At 41.3% G+C, this 18,379-nt stretch overlaps 2 protein-coding genes across 3 annotated transcripts; both read right to left on the bottom strand.

Annotated features, from left to right (window-relative positions):
• Positions 1-3,273: 3,273 nt before the first annotated feature.
• LOC121677966 (L-selectin-like) lies at positions 3,274-8,449 on the bottom strand. Of its 2 annotated transcripts, XM_042057116.1 has the most exons (9): positions 8,314-8,449; positions 7,621-7,705; positions 6,608-7,003; positions 6,402-6,509; positions 5,979-6,164; positions 5,665-5,856; positions 4,207-4,296; positions 4,081-4,102; positions 3,274-3,776 (listed from the first exon to the last, which is right to left on the bottom strand). In XM_042057116.1, the coding sequence occupies exons 2-9, from the start codon at positions 7,658-7,660 to the stop codon at positions 3,707-3,709; spliced, it is 1,104 nt and encodes a 367-aa protein (XP_041913050.1). In that variant the 5' UTR covers positions 7,661-7,705; positions 8,314-8,449; the 3' UTR covers positions 3,274-3,706. The 2 variants fall into 2 exon arrangements, with proteins under 2 accessions (XP_041913050.1, XP_041913049.1); XM_042057115.1 differs by lacking the exon at positions 8,314-8,449 and having other exon boundaries at positions 7,621-7,821.
• Positions 8,450-10,962: 2,513 nt separating this feature from the next.
• LOC121677964 (E-selectin-like) lies at positions 10,963-16,877 on the bottom strand. Its single transcript, XM_042057114.1, has 14 exons — positions 16,549-16,877; positions 16,126-16,198; positions 15,502-15,897; positions 15,050-15,157; positions 14,752-14,943; positions 14,046-14,237; positions 13,520-13,708; positions 13,026-13,388; positions 12,635-12,823; positions 12,249-12,440; positions 11,966-12,079; positions 11,783-11,804; positions 11,580-11,660; positions 10,963-11,457 (listed from the first exon to the last, which is right to left on the bottom strand). The coding sequence occupies exons 1-13, from the start codon at positions 16,549-16,551 to the stop codon at positions 11,603-11,605; spliced, it is 2,091 nt and encodes a 696-aa protein (XP_041913048.1). The 5' UTR covers positions 16,552-16,877; the 3' UTR covers positions 10,963-11,457; positions 11,580-11,602.
• Positions 16,878-18,379: the final 1,502 nt, after the last annotated feature.

Below are 18,379 nucleotides of genomic sequence, written 5' to 3'. Positions count from 1 at the left end.
AAAAAAGGTAAAGAAAAAATAATCTTTACAAAAACAAAACGGCTTCGCACCTCTTGGTGCGCAAGGGCGTCCTGGCCCTGCGCACCATCGGTGCTTGGGCCCTAATAATAATCCTTCAAAAAACAATAGGGCCTTGCGCCCTTCGGTAACAGTCTTGATAAACATCTAAATATAAATTCTGACTCATTTATGAATTTCTTGTCATCAGCATGTCACTTGCAGTGATCCTCCATCCAATACTAGTCCTCTACAGCCATTACACTAATCCAATGATATGTTGTCAAAATAATTATGTTAATTGTTGTTATTACTATTATTATTATATTATTATTGTAAACCTAAACAATAATGGTGAAGGTGTAGGTACTGGAACTGGGTCACTTTGCTGGCCAGACCCACCAGAACCTCAGTGACAGCCCTGTACCTGAACAAGTAGACCCTGCGGTGGTTCAGGTCTGAGAATGTCCATGTGTCAGGTGTGCCCTGGGTGTCCCTGCTGGTCCAGCTGCTGTGCGCTTCGGGACCCGGGTCCTCCTCAGGACTCCCTTCCCTCTCGGCCAGCTCCAGGCGGAAGCGCAGCACCCCGGCCGGCCAGAGGGTGGCGGCGCTGCGCTGGACGTCCTCCACTACGGCGGGTTGGGGGACGTCCTGGGCCAGCTACGGGTGCATGCGGGCCCCTCCGTGGAAGAAGTGGATGTCAGCCCGGGTCGCGAGGTCGAGACGGTCAGTGCGCAGGCGAAGAAGTGCACCCCTTCCCCGTGGTTGGCCTCCAGCAGCTCTGTGAAGCTGTGTGAAAACACAGCACAAAAAGGACACTATGCAAAATGGCCACCAGAGTGGCACAAAGTCACTCCATCCCGGCAGGATCCTGACTGTGTTAACAACTTGGCAGTAAACTTGAGTATAGTTAACTCAAAATCATTCATTAGTTTGACTATAAAATCAATATCTGAGTTACGTTCAGTAAGCAGCACTCATGTAAAACAAGTTATCCTACAAGGCTGTTTTCACATCACTACACTGTTCCCAGAATGCCACAGCCCTATAGTCCACATATTCTTAAAAAGATAAATACTAAAAAATATCAATCCTAAAAATGTACTTAATCATGCTCATACTTGCTGATGAGTTGAATTACTTTCCGCACCAGAAAGTTGTCTTAATTAAGTGTAACCTAGGAGAGTCAACAAATTATGTTAATTAAGTTAGCAAATTTACAGTAAGTTAAGACAGTGGTTCTCAAAGTGTGGGGCAGGCCCACTAGTGGGGAATAGAGACATAACAGGAAATTAGTTTTTCCGAAATAATGCCTTTCTTTTTTGACAAGGAAGTGTTGTGGAAAAACCGGTCCACTTCCGAATCCACTGAACAATTTGTCACTTAACTACTTACTAATTAGCACTCTGGAACAAAGCGTCCGAAGGAGACAATGCAGACAGGAGATCTCTGAAGACTGTTGATCTTTATTCACCGTATTGCAGTGATAGTCCAGCCTAAACGATGTCCAGACCAGGTGTCAAGCAATAGGGTGATGTGAGATGTCATCAGAAGATCATAGATTCAAACAAAATGGCCACACACAAACATAGGAGTCATAAACAGGCTGACATATGAATTAAAACTCTGATCCAGTGGACCGAGGGGGTCAGGTGGGGCTTGAAATAGGTGGGGCAATGTCTAGTTTTAAATGTCAGGGCCCTCGGAAGTCTACCAATGAAGTGTGGAGATACATTGAGCCTCGTAAATGGGTGTAAAACAGTGATTTATTTGCATGGCTAGCCCGATGCCGAAGCACCACTATTGAAAAAGCTGTTGGTAGCATCGGCTAACTAGCGCCAGATTTTGGAGTGCAGGGGACAAGCCAAGATGGGCTATGAGACATACGTTCACACTCGGTATCATGTTTCAATACACTTTAGGTCAATATCACACCGGAATTCTCCTTTAATAAAGGTTAGCAATTGCATTTTACAGGGAATGAACATGCCCCCAGTGTAGCACTGTTACATGGCTATTCTAGCTGTTGCCTGCAACAACTCAAGCTAGGTAGAACTACTTTTTTCCGTTCGTTTCTAATGTTCCGATATTTTTTCATACCGACAGTACTCGGTGACCTTGAGAAACAGAGATATTCTCATTTAAGTTAATTAACTCAGGTAAATACACAGAATTAGGCTTTGCTCTGAACTTGCACAGACTATTGGGATGAAGTGCAATTTAAATGGCTAGAGGAAACAGTGCACCTAGATAGATAGATAGATAGATAGATTCTTTATTGTCCCATAGGGATAATCATTTCCACACATCTTCTTTTCATGTTCCATAGCACAGCAACATAAACACATAAAACATGTGACACATATATCCCATCCACCCATGTCACATATATCTCATCCACACAGCACATATAGCATATGATGTATATTAATAACATATATACCATCCTCATTCAACACTACAAAACACATCAAATATGAAAACTAAGAATTGATTCAGGGAATGGTCTCTGCCAGCCGTTATTGTAGGCTACGTGCTAGACATGTGATGGCTGTGTTAAAGCTAATCTATGTGGCATGGCTCTCTTTTGATCTACACTTAAAATGGGGAGTTGTATAATTTCCCCTATAATTCACATTTGACTTAAAGGTGCCATGTGTAATGTCTGCCAAAAAATCAATTCATACTCCACATTCCATAAAAGATGGGGCAGTATACCCCCAGAAAGTGAGTTTGTCTACCCTAGAGTAACAACCGAGACACGTGTATTGCAGTTTGGCTGGCGGTTATGTTACCCGCATACTGCCTCCCATGGCCGAAATTGGTATTATGACACTTGTCGGGCTGTGGCTAGTAATTTAGCATGCTAATTCAGGTTGATATCTCTTCAGCACTATACCTTGTAATTTTTTTAATGACATCATCGCCCTTATTTCCTCTCATTCTTTTGATGCGTGTAGCTCATTGTTTGGATATTTTTACCTCAATTCTTACACATGGCACCTTTAAATGAGTTAGAATTGAATCATGTCTCACATTTAAGTTGTCATGTCATCATCCAGTTATTCTAAAACTTTGAGTTGAAAGGTGAATATTGCACAATAAAACATAAAAAAAACATTTCTTTAAACTTTTTTTCTTTCTCTGGTGTTTAGTGGCCAATTGTGTATGGTTGCTGGCAGGGGCGCTGCTAGACAATTTGGGCCCTATAAGTCACCCATACACCCCATACATCTAAGCCCAAAAACTCATTTACATATTCAAACTCATATCATTTACAGGGGATCAAAGGCATTTTGTTTTATTTGTGTTTGAAGATATCACATTTGGGTTGTGGACACATACACAAACAACACACCAACACAATTATCAAATATTGGTCTCAAAGCAGGTAACCTGGTAGCGAAATGTCAAGACTTGATAGTAGACAAATTGACACTGAGAGGCAGAAAACACATATTTATGTAAATACGGTATAATTAGATTAATATGGAAATAACAAACATTCTAATGATTTGACAGACTTTGATTATCCTGTGAATTACAGGAAGTTGCAATACATGCACAGGGGAGGCCAGAACGTGCAAGAGTAGCTTTCAGTCATGCATTTGGGAATTGGGATGTGCTTGGGTCATGATGAAGATGGAGAAGGAGGAGAAGAAGGAGTATTCTTTAATACTCCATCCAAATTGTCTACTTTTGAAACGTTTCACGGTGAGAAAGGCTCCTCTAGTGTTCCTGTTGCATCGTATGCTGGATTCAGTCGGTCATGCTTGGACCTGTACTGACACATGTTGAACAATCATGCATTTCCCCTTGTTATGACTTTACACAGAAGAAGAATAACTAATGCATTTCATTCAGGGTGAATATACATTGGGGTTTTCTAGGAGGTATTTATGGGGAGCTAAATTAGGTACAAAGTAATGGGTGATTCATGGGGATGTAAATTGATATAAGGCAAATGGGTGAACATCTTCAAACTATAAGTTTGAAGCTGTAACAACATTTCAAACTGAACTGAACTGAACTGAATATAGCTGAAGTATCTGAGACATAGAAGAAGCTAGTGTCCAGTCTTACCCATTCTGATGACATTTCTTTCCTAACAGAAACATAAGAGCAAGTATAAAATCTTTAAAAATCCATATAGATATATCTTTTAAGACCTTATAATGCATACAATAACATATCCACTAGACTACTTACTTTGTTGACCATTTCGACAGCAGTAAGCCAAGCAACAGACTGCTGATAGCACATTCCAGCCTAAAACTGCCACCAGCAAGTGAAAGTATTCTGTGGGAAAAACCAGTTTGGGATTCAATTATTAACCATGATATAATAAAATATTATTATAAAGTCCCATTCATAATAACCCATTTATTTTGAGAGTAAATCACAAATTCACAAAGCTGATATGGGACCCTTATTTGAATGATGAGTAAAGTGCAAAGTCTTAAGCCCAACTATCTAATCAAATACCTATAGGCAAAGTCTATTCACTTATTTAACACCATGGACGAGACCTTAACCAACATTGATAGATGTAGTTTATGCAGGAGTGTTTTTCTCCAGTAAGTTATCCACAGGGTGGCAGTATTGGGCCAGAGCTGTATATACAGAGAGAGTAGAGCATATTCGCTCCATAGGGTTACGCTGCAGAGTCATCTGACGTTGGTATCCAACATGGCGGAGTTGGCCAAACTCTCTCATATAGACCCTTTCAAGAGAGTTCCATTATCAGCATCATAGTTGGCCCCACAAGGCTTCCGTTTTAACATTCCATATGTTATCTTAAAGGTGCGATTTGTAGGATTGTTACCGAACGTTCTGCAGGCCAAAATCAAAACACTGGTGAACGTTCTCAAGACTACCAGACGCGAGCCTCTTCTGGGTTGCCAGATGTAATGAAGACTTAGCTAACTTTAGTTGACCTGCAGCTGCTTTAACGTTTCTCCAACCATGACCCAGCTACACATTACGGAAACAGTGAAAACAAAAAATACCTCTCTAACCAACGTAACATATTTAGCTGAGGTTAGCTATGCAGATGAAGTTTAGCCTAGGCTACCTGTTGTGGAGAAATATGGCCAGCTCTGCGTCAGACTTGATATTCTTCGTTTGACGAAGACGTCACCGTCTCAGGAAGCTCCTCCGATGTCCACTTAATTTGTTTCTTGTTTTAATTTTGGAAATTTGCCTGCCTCTCGTAGGCGTTCATGACTACAACTGACAGCTGTTGACAGTTGACCTTTGCTAATTTGGCAACCCAAATAGGAGGACGCGCTAGCCCATTATTAATACGCTATTCTAGAATTAATCGTTCAAAACATAAACGAAAATTCCAAGAGATTCCGCCCCGTAACTCTTTTTTTTTCATGGGTTTTACGGGGTTTTACGGGTTAGAGTAATGTTGTCAAATGAGCCATTACTTCAATTCATCGTGTTTCCTTACTCTCTGACAACATTTGGTGATCATTTTTGGAATGGTTACAGTTTATTTTCCATTATTTCCTACATACTGGACCTTTAATGCAGAGGAAGTGGATTGGGAACCAAATAGAACGTTCAAGCATTGTTTTTGTTTTTATTGTTGAAAGGGTCTATACGTCTCTGATGAGTTATTGTACTATAGCTATTGTACTATGATGCCAGACCGCTTACTTGCGCACACTGGTCTGAAGCCTCGCCACTGGCCGTTGGCCTCACAGGTCACCTCTGATGACCCCAGCAGTAGGAACCCAGGCTGGCACTGGAAGCTACAGGTGGTCATGAGGGTATCATTGATTCCACCAGAGCAGTTCATGAGTCCTCCAAAAGGCTCTCTCAGAACTCCACAGGATGTAGCGGATATAGCTGAGAGAAATAAGATAGGGAGAGAGAGAGAGATAGAGAGAATATTCAGTTGCTGGGAAATTTCTGAAATTACATTAATTGGTGTGTGTGTGTGTGTGTGTGTGTGTGTGTGTGTGTGTTACCTGAGCATTCTGGCACACGCTCACTCCATTCCCCTGTGATATTGCAGGTAATTTCACCTGGATCCTCCCTCCTGAAGCCTTCCTGACAATCAAACTTGCAGGTTGTCCCAAAGAAGTAGTTGTCATGGCCATCGCAACACTCCATCCATCCATTCAGTGGTGCTGTTGGCTTAGGACACTTTACAACTGTTAGAAAACGGAGTGAGTCATTAATGACCTCCTGAGATTCCCAATGTTTAGCAAAAAGAACCATGGAACTTGAACAATGTAGCAATAACAAAGCATTTGGTGAATTCGACTATCTCTCTCTCTCTCTCTCTCTCTCTCTCTCTTTCCTTTTTTCTTTCTTTCTCTCTTTCACTCTCTCACTCAGAATGGTCTGAAAACCAATTTGGTTAGAGGAGATGAATTGTGTGAGCTTACCTGTTTGGCAGTGGGAGCCCTGAAAGCCAGGATTACACAGGCACCGGAAGCTGTTAATGGTCTCCACACATTCTCCCTGATGACTGCATGCATCACTGGTGCACTGGGCTGAAGAAAAGGTAAAAGTGTAATAATGACCTATGTATTTTAAAAAATGTAAGCAATAAAAACACTTTTAGGATGTAGAAAGTACTTGTCTACTTTACCTTTATAGCAAATGGCATAATTCACCTTAGAGCAATCTAAATCATTCCATTTCCCCTTTTTAATGTCTGTGTTGATGTATATCTCAACACAGTCTTCGTTGTCCTTGTCGCTATTGGGTTCCTTGGGAGCCCATGACTCAATTCCAATCTGCTTTTTGTTGGTCCCCACCCAGGTCCAGGTCTCGTTTATCTTCCTGATGCCGATCCAGTAGTGTGGCGAGCTGACCCTATGTGGAATAATGTCTGTGTTCAGGAGGTGATTTGTCTCGTTCTCGTTCTGGATGGCTACTAGATCGGTGAAATGTGTCCTGCAGTAGTTGCGCGCCACTGTCCAATTCATGCTGTGGGGTGAAGAATGGTATGTCCAGCAGATCGCATATCCAGGGACAGAGAGGGCTGAATGGTGTAATGGTGTTTTGTGGGTGGGTGCACAGCACATGGGTAACATGGGGAAAACAACAACAACAACAACAACAACAACAACAATGTCAAGATGCATATCCATGATTACAGAAAACAAATTGTGATGATGAATAATTTGAGCACTGAGACGAACAGACCCAAAATATGTCTGAAGTTATTAGCATTTCAATCGGACTATTGACTTAAATATTGATTTTCATTACTGATTCAAACAAGTACAAACAAGCAAACTATGTTTGCATAATATAGCACTGTGTCACTTCCATGCTGTCTAGTCATGTCGAAAATAACATTGCACACAAATATATATTCAAATTCAATTAATGACCTGGCACTCCTTAATGTAAAGATTACAAAGATATTCACAAAAGGCTATCAAGAGGAGTGGCTTTCACTGTTTATGAACAAATGAATAAAGAAGCTTCCCTATGGAAGAAGAACAAACGGAAGAAGAGCAAACTCTAATGCCTCTTGGAGTTTGGCAGAGTTCGGAGACTGAATGTGAACGTGTGTGCTTGTGTGATGTTTGTTCATCCTGATCCACAGCTTCTGGAGGAAACGAAAAGCAACCTGTGTCCTTTTCTACTCACAGAAGGCTAGTATGAAGAGGAATGGCTTCTGTCTGCTCATGACGCTGGTTCTTGTGCTCTGCTGTATCTTGCAGCTTGCCCAAGTCTGTTCATTGAAAGCAGAGATAGTACAAACATTATGGAGTTTTATGCATAACATATTCTGGATGCTTTGCGTGTGCGTTTTGGCTGTGGGACACAGCTTTTTAATGAGAAGCTGGAGCTGCGTCTGAGATGTGTGTCTGATGCAGGCAGTGTGGATACCAAAATCAACAGGTAACACAGCCATCATGCACACACAATGTATCCAGTGGGTTTCAGGGCTTGTTCCAATTAAAAAAATACTAAAATTTAGATTAAAAATAGCAAGGTATAGGAGAACAAAAAACATCACAATTTAAAATAAGAAATTAAACCTGAAAATGAAAAGCAAAATAAAAATCAAATTAGGGAGTTATAGGGTGTCATTACTGAAAATAAACTGATTGAAATTTGAAATTGAAATGAAAAGAAATATATTAATCCTGTTGTAATCATGGTAAGTCATCTAAGGAACAATTTTAGTTAATTTAGGGAAGTACAGTATTGTTATGTTGATTCAGCAAACACAAATAATATTTGAATTCCTTTGGCTGTTTCTCACAGCTGATCGATATTTTACGATGTGCATGAGTGGAAATTAAAAACCACAAAGCAATTCTATAAAATCCATACCTATCTGCTGTGATGATGGATCTTTTTGAGTTCCTCTGGTGGGCCTGTCCAGGTTCTAGCAGTAGTTCTATCGATTCACTGGTTGCCCTGACCGGATTAGAACCTGTGTTATTGAGCTGTAGGACGCTGCTCTCACCTCTATCTTTGCCTTCACAGTGGTCCCAAGCCCTGTGGCACACAGCTCTCTACTTAGCTACAGGAACCAACAAAAAATCACAGGATGTTTTAAATGGATTTTCATTCCACTTTTTTTTGTGTTGACCTGATTTGAATAGATGAATGCCAGGTTTCCGAGAAAGACACAACTGGATGCTGTAAATTCCTGCGTGTGTCAAAATGTTGGTTGAACGGCCTGTGTAACGTGTGCTATTTTGTTTGGACAAAATAGTACATTACAAATCTCTGGTTCTCTGGTTCATTAGCCTAGAGCAAATGTATCTGATGTGACAAGTTCAGCTGAAGCTCCATCATTTTCATCTTGATAAGGATGTTAATAAAGTATACATTACAGTATATATTACAGACACAGTATCACAGTATAGATGAGTTGCGCTGATGTACTGTATAATAGCTAGAGTTAACAGTACAGATGGATATTACAAATCAAAATAAACCATGAAGGTGACAATTTCACAATTTCAGGAAGTGGTGCAAAACACAAGACAAAAGTCATGACTATTTTATATAACCAGGGATATAGAGGAGGCTAAACGCAAGTAAACACAGTTTATCCACCTCTGAAAAGAGTTTATTCACCAATTGCAACCTTAAACATGAACAAATCATGCTGTATCATCCACACTCACAATATGTACACTCATCAACACTCTGTGAATCATTAAATACCATTGGCATTGCTATAAACATTGGACAATAACCTCCACCATCATCAAAGATTTTTTGAATGCCTTTGTAAAAATCCGATACCGCATGGCGCAGAATTCATAGTTTACCCACCTTTTATTTTACCATTACACCTCTGTATATAACTATTATTATCATTAAATTATGTGTGAATGTATGTCAGATATACAGGGCCCTATAATCTTATCTTCTTGTCTGTGCTCCATCTGTCCATGCAACAGGTCACATGAAAGATACAGATAAATTAAAAAAAAATAAATAAATCTGAAAGCGTGGCGTATGGATAACAGTATGAATTGGGGGTAGAATTGGATTCAAGGTAAAGGTCCCATTTACTTTTTTTTCCATATTATTAGGCATGTAACCTTCTATCATGACACTTTAACGTCACACCGGTGTGACGGGAATGTTGGGAAATTAACATTCTAAAGAATATCTGGGTTCATTGAATTCAACATAGAATTTTAGAACCTTCAATTGTTGCGGAACTTACACCTTTAAGGGTTAAAACTGGGTAGGGGAATTCTATCACTAACTCTAAGACTGGGAAATACCCTATTTTAATCAGATAGCTGATAAGCAGGTCATGTTTTTTTTACCCTCCATGTTGAATCACAGATGCTGTGTTTTTCCTTTTCCTGTGACGGGAACAAGTGTTTGTTGAGAGAGGGGCCTTTCTGGCGTTCCTGAGTGATGATAGTCATGGTGGGGTGGGAGGGGGCGTTTAGGTGGACAGCAGAGGTGTTAGGGGTGTGTGTAGGGGTGGGGTGGGGAGGGGAATGCAACCAGAGATCAGTTGCATAACGCTGCCAACAATGACTGACCTCTGACAGGATCATACTATGTTTAGTGTGAGCGGGTCATGGAGTCAGGAAACCACTGCTCTGGCTAAATGCACTCTGCACGCAACGGTGAACACACACACACACACACACACTCACATACACACATATACTTTCTCTCTCTCACACACACACACATACACTTTTTCTCTCTCTGTCTCTCTCTCTCTCTCTCTCTCTCTCACACACACACACACACACACACACAAACACACACACACACACACAGTGCATACCCTGACACAAACACTGATGCACATATGCATAGATATAATAACACACACACAGGGTGAGAGAGACTTTATGTCTGTTCCCCACCTAAACAGCATACATTCCAATAATTCAGAACTGTCTTCCCATGCACACAATGCTACTGGTCCTGTTGACAAGTATATCAGTGGGTGGAATGCAGAGGCAGATTAGCTTGTACCATAGGCACATCATACTCACATAACTTCACTCACTGCACACACATTCATACAGCACACAGTCCTCTAGAACATTCTCTCTAAAACTCTAATTAATTCATTCTAATTAATCAAGAATCTCATTTCAGCATCCACTTTTCTATCTTATACTGCTGTAGTCTACATCCAAGAGCATGGAAATTAAATATTCAACTTAGTTAGGCTTAGGTTAATGTTAACATACTAGATGGAATAATAATGAATTCAGCAACAAGTCAATGAACTTGAACTTCACTGATCATGAACTTCCTGAGAGAGAGGTTATCCAAACTTCCTTCTTCTCCTTCATTTAGGATCACATCACTTGCCTAAAGAAAAGCAGTCCAAGACAAAGGCCTAACCTGCACCCCATGTCAATTTTACAGGAAGAGGAAGGACTTACTGGAAAGAACATAATAACGAAAACACATAGCACATTATATGAAACACTTTTATTCACATTCTGAAAAATAGAAGTACAAACAGCGATAAATATACATATTTAATACATATTCATATTAAAACAAACCATGATGCAGAATAACATCGGACCACACAACTAAACCAATAATAATAATAATAATAATAATAATAATATACGTTATTAGAATAAATTCAATAGTTTTGCCATGAACAATATGCCCAAATAAATAAAGAAGCTTCCCTAAGGAAGAACAACAATTTAGCATACCAGTGCCTCTTGGAGTTTAGCAGTGTTAGGGGCATGAATGTGCATGTGTGCGTGTGCGTGTGTGTGTTTGTGTGTGTGTGCGTATTTATCCAGAATCACAGCTTTTGGAGGAAAAAAAACAGCCTGTGTCCTTTTCACCCATGACATCTGTTTGTTCAGTCAATTATCGCTGCTAAAAGGATTCTCAATTCACATATTCACACGTGAGGTTGTTTCGTTCTCTCTGCCATTCCGTGGGTCGATTCTCCAGCTGTCCTCTCTGCTCTCGCCATAAGCCTGCACTCTGCTGAGTGCCACAGTCCTGCAATCACACAAACAAAGCGTCAGCCATCTCTGTTCTTTATTCTGTACATTTGCCAGCTGATTTGACACTACTATCATTATCACGAACACTATTGTCGAGGTTCACGGCGTCTGCCTCACCTGCTGTGTGTGCTGTGCCAGCTCTAGATAAGACTATCGACACTCTTGTACACCTGTGGGGGCCCGTCTTGATCAAGGGTGCTGTGGATAGTCAGAGTTATAGAAGATATGTAAGTCTTAGTATTGCTGCTAGGAATCAAGGGTAAAGATAATAACTCATATTTGTGATTAATGGAGGAAGAAGAGGCTATCTTTGTACTTACCTGTTGAGATCAAACTTGTTTCCTGCGGCAGAAAGGAGAAGATTATCATCGGAGGTAATATATGAAAAGGGCTCTAACATACACTGCTCTACACATGATTGTATTGTTCCATAGTACAGGTATGTAATGATATACACTGATAGAGTGTTTGTAATGATTGAAGCCTTTTTAGCGTATATTCACCTTTCTGCTGCATTTTCCTCATGAGCCAGAAGATCAGAGAGAGAGCAGAAAGTGTGGTGGCGCCCCCTGCTGCCAGCATGATGGTGGTGGGGTTGATGAGAGGCTCGGGCGGAGCTGTAGAGGGCAGCAATGATGAACATGAGAATAACAAAAAAATAGACTCGGTACACCTCATTCACAACACACACACACACACACACACACACACACCACTACAATTGATCTCCCCCTCTATCTCACTTAAATTATATTATATACACACACACTTGTTTGCCGTTCCTACCTTGACACTCGGGTACTTCTCCTGTCCAGTTGCCATGCTGACTACACATCATCGTCTGGTTTCCATGGAGGAGGAAGCCTTCGCGGCAGACAAACGTGCAGCTGGCTGTGTAGGTCTGCTCCTGGCCGTCGATGCCCCCGGTGCAGTTCATGATGCTATCGCTAGCTGTTTGTATCTGGGGGCATCTCATCGCTGAGACAACGAAAGAGCAGGGCACATATAAGACAGGCGCAAACCATGGAACAGTGTGTGTGTGTGTGTGTGTCTGAAGCACATGCATCTCCCTAGCTCTTTTTCTTACAAGGAAGAAAGAAAGAGAGGAATAAACAAGGAGGGAGAGAGAGAGAGAGAGAGAGAGAGACTTTTCCACAGGAGATTTTCATTACCTTCACATACAGGAAACTGGTCAGTCCACTGTCCAGATGCAGTGCAGCTAACCGCAGACACACCGCTCAGCCGGAAGCCGTCTTCACAGGTGAACTTGCATTGGTTTAGGTAGCTGTTGGGTGCTGTGGGAGCTCCATCACAGGAAATATGGCCGTGTTGCAGAGCTGGGATGGAAGGACAGCGAACAGCTGGAGAGAGAGAGAGAAATGCAACATTCTATTAGTCAAGAAAGGAGGAAATGACAGCTTAAGCAGTGTATGCTACCAGCAGCACAGCCACCACAACACATGCAAAAGCTTTTCAGCTATACGCAAAGGAGCCACTCACTGACCTGTGGTGAGACAGAGTAAAACCTGGGTCAGTGTGGGTATGTGTGCATGGCATGCTTACCTCTGCATATGGGGGTCTGTCCATCCACGCTCCACTCAGCACTGTCTGTGCACACTGCTCTGCGCGCCCCCTGAAGGCGAAAGCCCTCATCGCAGCTGACTTCACAAACGGCTCCATGGGAATTGCCTGAGCAGCGCACGGTGCCTGCCTCTGGGACCTTGAGAGAGGGACACCGGACCTCCACACAGGCGGGGGTCGGGGAGCTCCATTGCCCTGTCTTGTTGCACTGGGCGCTTGGCTCCCCCTGCAGGTTGAAGCCGGGGCTGCAGCTAAAAGAGCAGGCGGAGCCGATGTGCCTCTTATCCTTGGCGTCTGTGCAATTGGAGAGTAGGTGAGGGTTTTCTGGCCTTGGGCATGTGATGGCTGATCAACAGATTAAAGGGGAGCAGACAGAGAGCAAAAATGGTCTTTGATCACTCATTGTCACACAAGAATTGTACAGAAAGAAGAGGTAGAGAAAATGTAGTGTGATTTAATTTTTTTTATATTCTTACCTTCACATTCAGGAAACTGGTCAGTCCACTGTCCAGATGCAGTGCAGCTGACCGCAGACACACCACTCAGCCGGAAGCCGTCTTCACAGGTGAACTTGCATTGGTTTGGGTAGCTGTTGGGTGCTGTTGGAGCTCCATCACAGGAAATATAGCCGTGTTGCAGAGCTGGGATGGCAGGACAGCGAACAGCTGGAGAAGCGGAGAGAGAGAGAGAGAGAGAGAGAGAGAGAGAGAGAGAGAGAGAGAGAGAAAAATTCTATTAGGAGAGCAAAATTCTAATAGGCTTTTATTTTATATTGCCTTAGAAGTTTAATTTAGGCCACAGAAATAAAGCATAAATCTGAGTTTTCACTGATATACCAGGTAATTATGAATCAGTGATTTTGAAGTGACCCCAAAATTCAGCTGTATTGCATGTGTGATAAGACATTACATTATTTATGCAACTTTGCAATCCTGTTTATAGCAGACATATTATTATTATTATTATTATTATTATTATAGCAGACGTAGGATGCCTATCTACCTTCACACTGGGGCTGGGTGTCGTTCCACAGGCCCGAGGCGTCGCACGCGAGCGCGGAGGCGAGGGAGCCGGTCAGGGTGTGCCCCTCGTCACAGGTGACCTGGCAGAGCGACAGGTAGCTGAAGTCTCCCAGAGGCGAGGTGCAGTTCATGGAGCCCCTATTGGGCTTGGCCAGCTCATCACACTGGACCGCTGTAGCAGCAGAGAGAGAAGAGAGGTCATACAGGTTAGTCAGGATGACCACGTTTTTTCATATAAACAGTGACAACACTAGTGACATGTGAAACTAAATAGTAGTGTTTTACGGCAGGGGTCATATAGGTCAGTCAGGACGACCACGTTTTTCATATAGTCAGGAAACGAAGGAGTGCGCGCACATCATAGGAGTGCAGGTGCTGGACCAAAAAAAGTAACTGAGAAGAAATAATAAAGGTCTGCACACCGTGTGCGGACCTTTATTATTTCTTCACATTTTTCATATAAACAATGACAACACTATTAACATGTGAAACTATATAGAAGTGTTTTACGGCAGGGATTGGGCATGCTATTCAACTTTTAAATGTATGTAGATACGTAGGCTACAGTACGTATCTAAATATAATAGCTTTATTTGCTCTTCATTTTCGACACCATCGTCTATGATGTGTATGAGGTGAATATGGACACGGGCAAATGATAACAGTAGCGGTTAAGAAAAACATACCCTCGCAGGTTGGGGGCACGCCAGACCAGGCCGCGGAGGCCATGCATTTGAGGGTCTTGGAGCCGCTGAGCCGGTAGCCTGTCTGGCAGGAGTAGTTGCATTCTGACCCGTAAGAGAAATTCCCGTGGGGGTGAGAACAGCTGAAAGAGCCCTGCTGCGGAGTCGTGATCACCTCCCTGTCGCACTGGACAACTAGTGGAGTCAGAACAAGGCGAGGTTAATAAACACAAAATATTTTTTATGGACTAAGTTTATGTATAGAAAGTAGCACATGCAGTTTGCTCAAATATTAGCGTACCATGTTCACACTTTTCACCGTGGAAGCCTTCTAAACACTTGCATGTGTGATTGTTGATAGTCTCGACACACTCTCCTTTCCCGCTGCACGAATCCTTCTCACAAGAGGCTTGAGAATAACAAACAGATATAAAGGAGACAGAGATCATTTTATGTATTTAATAAATATCATGGTAATGAATATCTGGCTGATCATTTCTATTCATTTAAGATTCAGGATATTTGATAAGTAATGGCATAATCAAAACTAAAACATTCTGCTTCCCAGAATAAAGTTGGTTTACAAGTAACAACGATCTTTAAATTTGAAAATACATCACAGTTAATTATCATACCCCTTAAGGCATCCTTCTTAAAAAATATAATACTATAATAACTAAAACTAATGACCTATAACATAGAGTAAAATCACTGCTGTCTCTGAATTAACAAACAAACCATGGCCTGACTCACCGGTGTAGCACAAGGCTGTTTTTTGTTTATGGCAAGAGATGTCGTTCCATTTCCCCTGGTCTACATTCCTCTTGATGTAAATTTCCACACAGTCCTCCTCGGTCCCAGTCCTTTGGGCATTGTTGGGCTCATTGGTGGCCCAGTTCTCTGCCTCCTTAGTTAGCATTTTATTAGTTCCGACCCAGGTCCAGGAGCCATTTATCTTGCGAATGCCGATCCAGTAGTAGCCTTTTATCTGGGGCAGAATACTGTTGAGGTGGTCGATCTCACCTTTGTTCTGGATTGCCACCATGTCTGTATAATGAGCCTGACACCAGACTCTAGCGTTATTCCAGTCCATCGTCTGGTTGGAGTAGTGGTAGGACCAGCCTGCTACTTCCAGACACCCTGACAAAACTGGGATAGACAATAAAGACATAAGATATTTATGCGATACTGCATAATGAAACCTAATTTATTTCATTATTAAATAAAACATACTGTGCATTTTAAATCTATAATTGTCATTAACAACATTAGATGAAAATACAAATAAAAAAGCAAAGTGCAGTCTTTTGTAACATATTGCCAGACACATTTATTATATAGTAAATAACTGAATGCAAATTAACATTGTCTACATACTTGAGAGGATGAACATTGTTAAGAAGAGGCGCATGTTCCTCCTTTGGTTGCATGGCGTTACTAAACAAAATTCCTGTGAAGCACAAAGAAACATTTCAATGATAATCATACAGCTATTGACCAATAAACAAATTGTTCTACATCTACTTTACTAGCATATGTGATCTAGGAAAACCCTTCATATGGTGCACTCAAAAACCTTTGATTTTTACTCCGTACAAACTTAAGATTGTGATATCACATAGCAACATTCTTGACACTGTCCCCTAGCAGAATCCTGGATACAATCCTCCCAAAAATCCTAGATGCTGTTAGGATGGTATCAGAATCATAAGTTGGTAAAATTGCACCATGTGATGGGTTTTCCCAGATCGCATCAGATATTTGTCAGACAACAACTTTGCCTTACATCAAGACACTTACCATTTTTGTAGCTCTCTCAGGCTGCAAGACTGAAGCTGATAGATGTCCCTGTCTGTCTTTGGACGTGGATGATGAGTTTCTGAAGTGTGGGCTAACACTCACTCACATTTTTATACCAATCCTGAGCACCAGATTCCCAGATGTGACGTGTTGGAAATTCCCTCCCAGATAATCCCACCTCTCTAAGTTTCAGTGTATGAAATTCCTCTCCTCGTCAAAGATCAAGAAGGTTAATAACGGCACTCTTACCCCCAACTCACACACACTCACACATGCAACAGGAAGCCTAGGCTCACAGTCAGGAAGTTCTCTGGGTGTCTAGTGTTGGGCTCCTGCTTTATCCATGTGAAAACATTTCCACAGTAGGCGTCTGGATTTTTAGTCATTCTGATATGAAATGCCGTAAAGTAACGTAACGTTAACGTAACGTTGAAGTAACGTAAGCGATAACATTATGCAGAGAGACCAGCAAAGGAAAAGGAATACAAAGAGGGGGAGAAGAATTGAATTTTCAAAAACTCTTTATTACAATCTTAAAAATACATCAAGATCAACTTGACACTATACTCAAAAAGTAAAAGTTAGGAAAGTTAAATAAAGTAATGTGCAATCTGTAGCTTATCATTCTCAACAATACACATCACGCTGTTGTAGCACCATTTTTCCTCAAAAACATCAAGAAGAGAAAGGTGTGTGAAGATGTGAGAGAGGAGATGAAGGACTATACAAGGATACAAGGATACAAGGAAGTTTATTGTCACATGCATATAGTTACTGGAAGTAAGAAATGCAGTGAAATTATGTCTGGTGTCAGCCTATTTGTGCATTAATGGAGGGGGGGGGGGGGGGGGGAGATTGGAATTGGGTGGGGGGCACCAACAAGGAGCACGGAGCTATATGGACGGTGATAAGGATAGATAGATAGATAGATAGACAGACAGACAGACAGACAGATAGATAGATAGATAGATAGATAGATAGATAGATAGATAGATAGATAGATTTGCCAGGGGCTGCCATGCAGGGTCATTGCATAGTTGTTGAGAAGTAACAGAAAGCCTATGCTTAAATAATGACAAGTGAAAGAGACAACAAAGAATGGTTTGTTTTAAATGCTGACATTCGACATATGTACACTTTTGAGGTTTAATTTTATTTCAATGGCTATTTTAACTGTCATGAACTTTCCTGTGAGTGTTTTAGAGATTTAAAATTAAATGGGCCGTTAGGGTGAAAAAGTGAACTGGTATTATTTTGATTTGCTTTAATCATACACCTTCTTGGCATTCTATTTTAAGATATTCAGTAGGTGAAATAGTGTGTTTCCTTCTTGTGTTAGTGGAAAGGGGATCTTTTTTTCCTATGGGGTCTGGAGGGAAGGAAATGGCTCATCAGAGTTGGGCAATGAAAGACTGATCAGGCGCCTGGAGTGTGGTGTCAACACATAAACACGGAGACAAATTGTCTCCATTGTTCCTATTCAGATATGCTGTTATGTGCATGAGAAAGTCTTGTTTTTTACTTTTACTGTTTTTTTTTTTTTTTTTTTTACTGTAGAGAGGAACACCACACCACACCATAGCTGGCAGAAAATCCAGATTTAATTCAGTTAACCTTTAATGTTCATATTCCAAATGACAACATGACCTACTCAAATGAGGAATCCCATCATTCCGATCTGTTCAATCAAATCCAGTAATTTCCATTCCTTTCCACATCCGCAGCACTGCCTCCATGTTCAATATATTCTTATTTTAGTAAGTAGCTCATCAGCTTTGAGTTGGCTAGTGTTAACTTGTCTCATTTTGTTGATTTTGTTCTTAAATTCGGG

Source organism: Alosa sapidissima, chromosome 12 (assembly GCF_018492685.1).
Source record: "Alosa sapidissima isolate fAloSap1 chromosome 12, fAloSap1.pri, whole genome shotgun sequence".
Taxonomy (NCBI): domain Eukaryota; kingdom Metazoa; phylum Chordata; class Actinopteri; order Clupeiformes; family Clupeidae; genus Alosa; species Alosa sapidissima.
This window is presented reverse-complemented; position numbering and strand designations above follow the sequence as displayed.

Coding starts and splice junctions, on each gene's coding strand:
- LOC121677966 (XM_042057115.1), bottom strand. CDS start 7,759: ATGTTATGCATAAAACTCCATAATGTTTGTACTATCTCTGCTTTCAAT. Junction 6,510..6,607: donor TTATGCCATTTGCTATAAAG/GTAAAGTAGACA, acceptor CCTTTTCTTCAG/CCCAGTGCACCAGTGATGCA. Junction 6,165..6,401: donor GGGCTCCCACTGCCAAACAG/GTAAGCTCACAC, acceptor GTTTTCTAACAG/TTGTAAAGTGTCCTAAGCCA.
- LOC121677964 (XM_042057114.1), bottom strand. Junction 11,805..11,965: donor GAGGAAAATGCAGCAGAAAG/GTGAATATACGC, acceptor TTTCTGCCGCAG/GAAACAAGTTTGATCTCAAC. Junction 11,661..11,782: donor AACAAGTTTGATCTCAACAG/GTAAGTACAAAG, acceptor GACTATCCACAG/CACCCTTGATCAAGACGGGC.